The 10,545-nt window shown below is 43.1% G+C and overlaps 1 protein-coding gene across 1 annotated transcript; it reads left to right on the top strand.

The window, feature by feature from the left end:
* Positions 1 to 153: 153 nt before the first annotated feature.
* On the top strand, positions 154 to 8,633 carry fkbp4 (FKBP prolyl isomerase 4). The gene is made up of 10 exons (XM_023796564.2): positions 154 to 700; positions 2,121 to 2,265; positions 2,683 to 2,825; positions 4,961 to 5,081; positions 5,363 to 5,519; positions 5,609 to 5,699; positions 5,795 to 5,878; positions 6,223 to 6,408; positions 6,719 to 6,958; positions 7,346 to 8,633. The coding sequence occupies exons 1-10, from the start codon at positions 605 to 607 to the stop codon at positions 7,445 to 7,447; spliced, it is 1,365 nt and encodes a 454-aa protein (XP_023652332.1). The 5' UTR covers positions 154 to 604; the 3' UTR covers positions 7,448 to 8,633.
* The last annotated feature ends 1,912 nt before the right edge of the window (positions 8,634 to 10,545 follow it).

Genomic DNA, 10,545 nt, shown 5'->3' with positions numbered 1-10,545 from the left:
TTCATTGTTTCTTTATCATCTAGTAGTTTTTCGTTTCTAATTGATATTATATATTATCTTTTTACTGGTGGTTGGTCAGCATTTCTCGTTTGCTGTCTGCGCAGTACTTTGACGACGGTGCCTAAACCCTAAGCTCCAGTTAAAACCAAGCACACCCTCCTTGCCGCTTTCTCTGGAAAGTTCTATGCCCTTCCTCCTGCGGAAAGCCAGTGCTTTAAATCGCCTGCGTCGGTGACGGTCTGATAGCGGGCTGGAAGGCGCACAGTAGATCTGAATTCAGATCTATATCCTTTCATCGCATCACGGCTGGGTGTCTTTGGCCGTCGCAAAAACAAACGTCCCTGCCTCTGGTCGCGTTTGAAATAAGTGGCCTGCTCCAAATTGATATTTCGTTGCCGACTAGACTTCAGCTTACAGTGCGGCCGGCCCATTCGTTCAGTCGTATTTAACCAAGGAGCTAGAATCTAATTTTTTTAAATTACTTGTTGTAAAGCTCGGTCATTTCTGCTATCGGCCAGGCGCTCTGAGCACTGCTACATCCCATAGCTGCGGACCGCCAGAACAGTCTAGAAATTCAAGGTAGCTGGACGGTTGCAAGACCGATATGACTGCCGAAGAAGAAATGAGCAACACCGAGGGACATGCGATCCAAATGGAAGGAGTCGACATCACAGCCAAGCAAGATGGAGGGGTCTTGAAGGTATTTGCATGGGGACCGATGCTTATGGACGTTTAACCACATTTTCTGTTCTTAGTTGGGACATATCACGTTAAGTCGGGGAGGAGATTTCAGCCAGCTGGCTGTGGTCTGCCTAGATGTGACTCTAACGTTAGCAAAAGTCGGTAACGATTTTAGACGTAGTAATGGGCAGCTGATGACAGTCGATCCTACAGTGAGAGATACTGACGTGCGCCTTTTTTAACTCGTGCAGCTTAGTAGTCTTTTGAATGCATCGGTTTCTCCTGTGAAGTCGTTGCTCGTATCGTTGTCACGGACACCTAGCTGTGTGTTTGTAAGGGTTACCGTGGTGCTGAGCGGGTCCCCCTCCAAACGCCCGCTTTAAAGCACGTGTCGTGGTGTGGGCCTGCACGACGTGAGTGCGTGGGCAGCTGCTGTTTATATCGGTACAAAGCAGCACCTATCCTAGGCCATACCAGTGAATGGAATTGTGAATAGGGGGGAGGGGGTCCAGTCTGCATGGAAATTACACGATCTAATATTTTGGGCGGGCACATTAGCTCGATGCGTGTCAGTAAATCCCGCATTATTATTTTAGTATGCAAGCATTAGGCACAGTATGCATTTAACATTCTATGTAACTAACATAGTGGGTAAGGTCACGGTTTCTAGACGGATGCCGTTAAACTTTTCCTAATACACAAAGTACTCGCCTAAAGGAAACGAGACTGAGTCATTCTCTGTGTCCTTTAAAATACAATAATTATTTTTCTACACACCTCGCCGAACGATTGCTTCCTGTATACTGCCTAGTCTGCGGCTCGGATGCCGTTGGGTCCTAGCGCCGCCCCACCCTTTACAGAACATCGTGGAACATTCTTGTGAAGGTTGAGCAGCCATGCTCAAGTGGTTCTTGAAGAAAGCAACAGAGCTCAAAATGAGTGCACCGGCACCTACATAACATTTTTTTACTTTTGTCCCCATTTATTATAAACCTAAAATTTATTAAAGGAACATCCAGCGTATGTCATTAACTTAGTTAACAATGTGTTTCAGTTATCCCTGTGAAACGCATTACGCTGTCTCAGATGTTCATTCAATGAATGCTATTTGTGTAGCTTACACATTTTCTGAAACTTTAAATGCGTTGATCTATGTATAATCGGAGCTATTAGAAATGTAACGTTACTACCTCTGTGTGTTGCCCTTAAAGATGATTTTATTTTATCTCGTTTTTAATGGTGGGGTGGCAATTGGCTTTTTGTTAATAATATGAATTGGTAACGCAAAGGCTGCTGCTCTCACTGAAGGAAAGTACATAAGATGAGTTGCTCCAGTAGAACATTCAGCTATGTAAAGGGGTATACAGTATTGTTTAACTGATGCATATTGTTTCACATGTAACTGAAAGACAAGTCTTTTTCTTTTTTAATACTTACAGCTGGTGAAAAAGGAAGGAGCATGCACTGAGCAGCCTATGACTGGAGATAAAGTCTTTGTGCACTATGTTGGCACCTTGCTGGATGGCACAAAGTTTGACTCCAGTCGTGACCGGGGGGACAAGTTCTCATTTGAGCTTGGGAAAGGTATGTTGGCTCCCTTGCAGGTCTCTTGCAGTGTTTTTATATGGTTTTTGGGTGGTGTTTGGAAATTTGTACATGTCTCTGGAGTGCCATTCTGACTAGAACGTTTACAAGTGCCCTCATCTCTTCAGAGATCTTTGCTATCTGCTCACGCCTTTTCAGTAAGGATAGCTCCATTAAGTCAAGATTGTGGCAAACTTTGTAGAACATTTGTGGATCCCCCTATTCTGTGTCTTAGGCAGTATCTGGCATGATGAAATTGTATTTGAAATGGTAAGTAGTATATTATTAGTTTGAATATACTTTTAGGAACTGGCATAGAGGGAATTTAAAGTATAGACAATTATTACAACATTATGTGCGGAGATTAGTTTAATGCTTTGACTTGTACTTGTCCACGAAAATTCTTTCTCTGCACAGGTCAAGTTATTAAAGCATGGGATCTGGGAGTAGGCACCATGAAGGTGGGAGAAGTTTCCCAGTTTATCTGTAAGCCTGAGTATGCCTACGGTTCAGCTGGCAGCCCTCCAAAGATCCCACCCAATGCCACCTTGGTTTTTGAGGTAAAGACTGGTGACAAGCAATGCATTTTAAGCAATGTGTTTTGTTATAATTATGGATGTTACTTTTGATGCTTAAGTTGTTTGTTTCTTAAACAAAACAGTGGATGCATGTCAAAACACAAAAGTTGGGGCCGTTGTCCCTCTTTAAAAGACTTTATTTGTCCAGCTAACAAAATGGGTTGGCAATTAATGTGGGCCAGAATAAGTGGATTATGTGCTACTGACTGCAGCAGAACCAAGAGGTTTATGTGGTCATTTAGGGCGTACTCACGCTTAGCCCGGTTGTCTTGCACTGTGCCCGAATGCGACTGCCCCCTTTCCCCACTCCCCCACTGATCTGTGCTCACGTCGCGTTAAACGATTTGGACTGAAGCACGCTTTCATTATCTCCGTGCAATTTTTCTGTGTTGAAAAGAACATAGGAAGGGAAGTTCTATTGCACAGCAAAATGGAATTCACGATTAATGTCCTTATTTGGTGGCTTATTTGGAGTCGTTTTGGGCACGATGACACACACAGATTAATCTAGTATGTAATGCCAAGATTTTTATTGGTGCTGCATATATGAAAAGAAAGTCCCATAATTCATGAAATATCTCAGTTTTTGTGTGTTTGTATCCATGTGGTCCTGGACACTTGTTATCACAAATTTCAAGCAGACACCATACCTCTGCTGTACACCAAAGTGATCATTTGCCGCCATCTTTGTGAAATGTTTCTTGCTACCCGATCTGTACGTGTCTTTTTTTTGTGACACAGTTTTGCAAATCTTTTCCAGTTTTTGCTATCTGTACAACCTACTCCTTATATTCCTTCTGGGTCCAGTTCATGTTTAGTGTACATGTGCACATGTATGTGCCAGTGTCATGTTTTATGTCATGTATGTGTGCAGTTCCTGGACACGGTTAGCGATCACACTAGCACGCGCTAAGGAGCTATCATGCACTAGTCAAACGAACTGGACTTTGGAGGTCAGACATGCTCGGGCACAGTACGGATCGCCTAGTGTGAGTACATCCTTAAAACACCAGGCTGAATGGGTGTCCAGTCCAAATGCAGTCCATGAAGTATCAGGCAAGAAGCTGCAAAGTGCCATTCTGAGGACATTGATTTCTGGCTGGAGCATGTAGCAGCAGCAGCAGCAGCAGTAGTAGTAGCAGCCCCCTGCCTGCACTCATTGCCCTTTTCACCAGTGAAGAGGATGCTTGCTAATGATTGGACGTTTGGGTGGGGGGGGAGGGGGTGTTGGAAATGAATGGGTACAACAGAGACTCTGGGCTTTGAGAGCTGATGTCATTACTTTGTCAGTTTTTTGTTATAGTGGGTGTCAAACATCGATGGCCTCAATTTTCCCCCAATAAAAAATGAGCTTTGGACTTGGATTGAGATTCATCTATTGATTGATCAGGTGCATCAGACTTGTTGGGGCCCTCTTAGATTCTTTTGGTTTGATAGATGTGCAACAGATTGAATTTTACATTTTTTCATGAAGACTTCTCCATAGCAATGATATGAATGTTATTTTGCACTTTTCCTAACATGTTTTATATTCTTTCACTGAAGCATTTTGCACATTTCACTATCCCCAATATGAGAGCAGTTGATTAATTTATTGCAACTGCCCACTCCTGGTGTGTGTGTTTCTAAATATCTGTTCTTCCTTCAGATTTGCCATTATGTTGTGTAGCTATGTGCGGCATTTAAACTAATTTCATTAATTCGGTGTCACTTCACAACAATGCTACCCATATAAAGAGTTTATGAATGGTTTATAATCTCTGCAACACTTTGTAAATTATTAATAGACCATTTTAAACAAGTTATAACGCAGTTTTCTTTTTATTAATGTTATTACCATTTACAAGTGGCAAAAGGGAGCCATATGGTAAAGTGGTACAATTAATTCATATTAATGGTTAAGCAGTTTAACATTGATTAAAATGTTTTGGAATGCTTTTTTAAAAAAAGGTTTTTTTTTTTTATTATTATTCCTGCAATTTATAATTTTCCCCCTACTAGCATAACTCTAATGAGCTGGTGCGTTGAAATTTGCGGGCAAAGGTTTCAATAGATGTTCATATCTTGCGTAGTATTTTCAGACATGCGTGCCGGTGTGTTTGCCTCCGTGTATCTAGGTGGAGCTGTTTGAGTTCCGCGGGGAGGACATCACTGATGATGAGGATGGTGGCATTATCCGGCGCACCATAACAAAGGGGGAAGGTTACTCCAAGCCCAATGAGGGGGCTACTGTGGAAGGTCTGCTGCTTCACTGTCCCTAATCTTACTCGGCTGATTAATAGCTTTGCATGAATTAAATAATTAGGGCTGTCGTAAGTAACAAATTTTGGAATAGCATGTGGTCCTGATGATTCCACTGATTTTCAGTCTGTTGTCTTTAAGGAGCCTAATGTATGTCTAGCAATCATGATAGTTGGTTGAAGGGAGAGAGGGAAGTAATCTGGGTGTAACGTTGTTGGGATGTTTTGAAATGTTTGTGTGACTGTACCAAAAGTGACTGGTGACTCTCTAATTCTCAGTGGCTGTGGAGGGCATCTTCGAGGAGCGAGTGTTTGACCAGAGGGATCTGAAGTTTGAGATTGGGGACTGCGAGAGCCTGGACCTTCCTGCCGGTGTGGAGAAGGCCATCACAGCCATGGAGCAGGGAGAGGAGTCTACCTTCACAATCACAGCAAAGTAAGACCTTTCTATTTGGCTCTGTAAGCCAATGAAGTACGCTTTTTGTGGAGCTGCAGTACATCAGCATAGTCTGCACTTCATTCCAGGTATGGATACGGAAGTGCTGGAAGCACCAAGTTCAACATCCCACCTGGTGCTACCTTGAAGTACAAAATAAAACTGAAAGCCTTTGAGAAGGTAAAGCAGTTGCTTCCATTGTATGAAGGACTTGGTGCATGTGGGATTGGCTTTTCGATGGTGTTTTTTTTTTTTAATGATTTTTTTCTCTTTAGGCTAAGGAATCATGGGAAATGAATACATCAGAGAAACTGGAACAGGGTGCCATTGTTAAGGAGAAAGGAACTCAGTATTTTAAGGTAGGTGTACCAATGGTTCTTCTTGTCATTTCAACTTGACAGTTGTGCTTATAGTTGGTTCAGTCCTCTTCACTGGAAAAAGCTGGTAGTTGTGGCAGAAGAGGATGAGTCAGTAATGCAGTGTTTTCCCTCAAGCTGCTTGGGTGTAACCTTTTGGCAAAAGTTGGTGGGGAAGGCCAGTCATGCTGTGGGGAGAATGAAGTGTTTCTCTTTGGAGGGCTCTTTTGAAATGATTTACAACCAGGCGGCTTGGAAGAGGGAGTCCGCGTCCTTCTCCTTTGGCTGCCACAGTAATGGTTGCTATTAGGGCCAGACTAACCGAGCGTGGCGGTTTCGCATCGCAGGAAGGGAAGTTCAAGCAGGCTACCGGTCAGTATAAGAAGATTGTGTCCTGGCTGGAACACGAGTCGGGCCTGTCAGAGGGGGACGAGCAGAAGGCCCGAACGCTGAGGCTGGCAGCCCACCTGAACCTGGCCATGTGCTACCTGAAGCTCCAGGAGGAGAGCCAGGCTCTGGAAAACTGCAACAAGGTACTGCAGTTAGATCTGTGCATTTCACCAGCTTGTAGCCTGGTGGAGACTTTAATCCTGAGAAACTTCTGTTTTCAGTGATGGTACTTGGGGCATTAAAATGATTGGCCTGAATATCAAGCTTGGAAACTACTGTATAAACAGAGTTGCTGATTTCAGTTGACTACTTGTAATGATCATGTCTTGTATTTAAATTTTAATAGATGAGGGGGGGGCTACTTGAATTGTGTTGCTGGAGGACAGTGAGAGCATGGCTGTAAGGTGCTGGGCCACAGGATCACTCGTGTCACGGTCCCTGTCCCTTTTGCAGGCTCTGGAGCTAGACCAGAGTAATGAGAAGGCCCTCTTCCGGCGAGGTGAGGCCCTCTGCGCCATGAAGGAGTTTGAGCAGGCCCGGGACGACTTCCAGAAAGTGCTGCAGCTGTACCCCAACAACAAAGCTGCCAAGACCCAGGTGGCAATCTGCCAGCGGCAGTTGAAAGAGCAGCATGAGAAGGACAAGCGCCTCTATGCCAATATGTTCCAGAAATTTGCTGAGAGAGATGCCAAGGTGAATGACCAGTAGTGACCCTCAGTTTGTCCACGTCTCCCCCCCTCCTGTCCTCTCAGGCTTGGAAGATCTCACCTAGACTGACCTAGGAAGCTAATTCTAACACGCATGAGGAATTTAACTTTCTGGCCATGTTTTCAACTTTCCAGTAGGAACAGAAATATGAAACTAGTTCGCTTATTGCTAATTGTTAACCTAGCATCTTCTAGCCTCTACTAAATAAACCACATAAATCTGCTAAATTAGCTGGGATCGTATACGTATAGATTGTAATACTGTCTTCTGCCAGTAGATGGCAGATCTGATTTAAAAACATGACTTATTTAAGAGCTGCCTGGAGAAACGTGCGCTATTGAGCTGTAGCAACATCTTGTTTCTAATTCACAGAAAGAAGCAGAGAAAGTGAAGGAGCACAAGGAACAGCGACAGGAGAATGGCGAGGGGATGGACATTGAGGAAAACGGAGCTCAGGAGCAAACGGCAGCTTAATTTCCCCCCCTTCCTCACTTGTTTTGTTTTCACTTTTTTGACTTGACTTTTTTTGTAACTTATCAAATGGTGTGCAGATTTTTTTTGTAAGCGTGACGGCATGGGGGGGTGGGGGGGGGGAGGTTACTGTTTCAGGCCTCAGCCCATAAGGAATGGAAATTCAGGTCTTTGCTGGAGAGCTACTCGTCAACGTAAACAATTTACTGTATGGCCTCCCCTTGTTTGTCTGTGTTGGCTTTGCTGGGTATTAAATTCTTTCATGCAAATGCCATTGGCTGTAGAATAGAAGCTCTGGAACTATAGCAGCCAGCTTATCTGCTGTAACCTACTTCAGTCGTGTCTGAATGCCTGAATGGGTGGAGGACATTTTAAATGAAGATCTTTCACAGTCGGTTAAGAGGTGTTCTGAACGCTTGCATTCATGGTCAGAAATCATTGCTCCTCTCACGTTCTTTATGGAAAGGGATGGCATCAAGAGCTTGTGTGGCCTGCTGACCTTACTTTCTCTTTGGTTAGTGTTCTGTTCTGTGTACAATGCATCCTGCTCCAACTCCCCAAGGGCTATTCCATTGTTTCCCATATAGGTTATAAAGACCCACGATCTCCTACCCGTTAGTCAGACATGACCCAGGTTCATGGACCGGAAGCCAGATAACTGAGGTGTCTTGCAGTATGATAATGGTTCAGAGCATCTACTGTTCGTCTGTTTGTTTGGTTATTGGGAAGCTACCGACAATATACTGTTAATGACATTTACAATATTGCGCTGATTGGTTTGTATTCATTGTGAGACCTTAAGCAAATAAACTGTATATCCTAGGAGCCGTGTTTGGGGTGTAAAGATTTAATTTTATTGTGTGTAATTTCTGTGTTATTGTGCAAGTTTATGTTCATTTTAAGATGAATATTTAAACTGGAAGACACCATACAACTCACAAAAAACCCAATGTTAGGCTGTTTATTAGCATCTGTCGGAAGAAATAGTCTGGGCGGCAGTAGTATGTGTTCTGTTCAGAATGGGTGTTGGGTCAGCTATGAATGAGCAGTTGCTGGACTTGGAAGAATGCTATTCTGATCTACACTCTGGCTGGCTTCCCCTCCAGCTACTACTTATGAAAGTCTCATTGTAATATGACTGAATTCCTTGCAGCTCCAGTGATGGCAATAAATCACAATCTCAACTTTACTCAGGGTCTTGTTTTGTGAAATTTTCCTTCAGCAGTGGAAGGTGTTGACCTTTGAGTTCTTGGGAATTCTTGGTTCAGGACCCATTAATCGACTGGAGTCCTTTGGATGACTAGTAGTTCCAGTGAACAAGAACCATGGACCCAGTTTTCAATGGCATGCTGGGTAATGTGTGGATGATGGATATGTGGTGCAAACATTAGTCTGTAGTTCATGAATGTTTTAAATACTTGAAATGCACTGAATACTGAAGAGGAAATGATTTAATCCTAAGAAAGAATCCTTTTTACTTTTTAAAGGGTAGACATCCATTTCTAGAAAAGTCTTTTAGACTTAACCTTTAATGAGTGTGATAATGTTTATCGAGTATATTTTTATGATTGTTAGTCTTTATTGTGTTAAAATGCAGGGATGTACTTAATTGCTTTGCCCATCTCCGGATCTTTTCTCTGTATTCCATTCAGCATGTACTTTCTGTGATCTATTAAATTATAAATGCTTGATCAGTAAACTTCTGCCTTGTGAAGGATGCCTGCCAATGGAAGGACAAAAAAAAGATAGAGGCCGTTAATGCATGAACACAAGAAATATGCTAGAAAGAGAGCGGAGTGGCTCAGCTCAGCAGGCTTTGGATCTTGCCTCCTCTTTCAAGTTTCCTGTTCATCCTGTCCAGCGTGTTCGCTCGCATTCCAAAGATCTGTTGTTAGATGTGCTGTGTCTCTATATTGCCCAGAGTGTATAACTGGGTGAGTGCAGTCCCCTGCAATGTACTGGCATCGTGTCCAGAGTATTCCAAATGTAGCAGCTCAAATTGTCACCAGGAGCAGGACGTTTGAAAACATAACCCCTGTTTTTAGTTCCTTGCATTGGCTTCCTGTTAGGTTCAGGACTGATTTCACAGTTCTCCTATAAGGAACCTACCTCACAGAACTACTTCAATGTTACAAGCCTCCGCTCAGATCACAGAACGCAGGTTTCCTTGTTCCACGCATATAAGTGACAGTAAAACACTACAGGGCCCCTTTATTGTGGAATAGTTTGCCAGCCTATGTTCAAGATGCTGAATCAGTCTTTATTTTCTCGACTGAAGACCTATTACTTCAGATTAGCTGACCCACAACTTAATACATAACACACCATAACTATGACTGCTGGTGCTGCTGTACAAGCCATTTTTATCCAATATGCTTGTCCATTAATGTGTCTATGTATATTCTGACCCCCCATGCTCTCTGCCTTCCTTCCCACTATGGTGCCTGAGGTGGCACCATCTGAGCTGGAGTGCTGGTTCAGTCCCATGGAAGGGTGACATCATGGATGTGACTTAGGAACTGTAACATCATGGGTGCAGACTTCAATCTGCACACTGCACAGACCAGCGTAGAAAATCGACTCATTGATAAATATTAGCTTGATTTAGTCAGTCTGCACATTTTAGCAAGCAAGCCCTGTAATGTTAGTGTCCGGGGGGGGGGGGGGGGTTGTGCAGCCAGTTGACCTTGGACCCCCAGAGGGATTTTTTTCTCCCTACTTGGGAGTTTTTGGTTCCTCTCTTCTCTTGTCATCTGACTTTCTTTCATTTCTTTGTCTTTCCTATTCCCTTTGTTGTTCTCTCTTTATGATGTTGCACACACCCATGAAAACCAGACAACCACACAATTTGTAATTAAGTCAAATACACATCCACATTGCTTTTGTGAACTTGTACTCTGGTCCAAATAATATAAAATAAATTTCCGCTCAATTATGCCTGAAGTGGTGGGCTGGCATCCAGAACAGGTGTCAAAGCAAAATGAGAATATTTGAAATTGGTTACCTGAGCTCATTTTTTTAAATGCCACAAATTTGCTAAGGTAATATATTGACCTTGTACCTGCACTTAAAAGTCAGGCATTTAGGAGAGGGAGGAAGAG

This window comes from Paramormyrops kingsleyae, chromosome 1 (genome assembly GCF_048594095.1).
Source record: "Paramormyrops kingsleyae isolate MSU_618 chromosome 1, PKINGS_0.4, whole genome shotgun sequence".
In the NCBI taxonomy this organism is placed as follows: Eukaryota; Metazoa; Chordata; class Actinopteri; order Osteoglossiformes; family Mormyridae; genus Paramormyrops; species Paramormyrops kingsleyae.
Note: the sequence above shows the minus strand (reverse complement) of the source record. Positions and strands in the feature narration are given on the sequence as shown.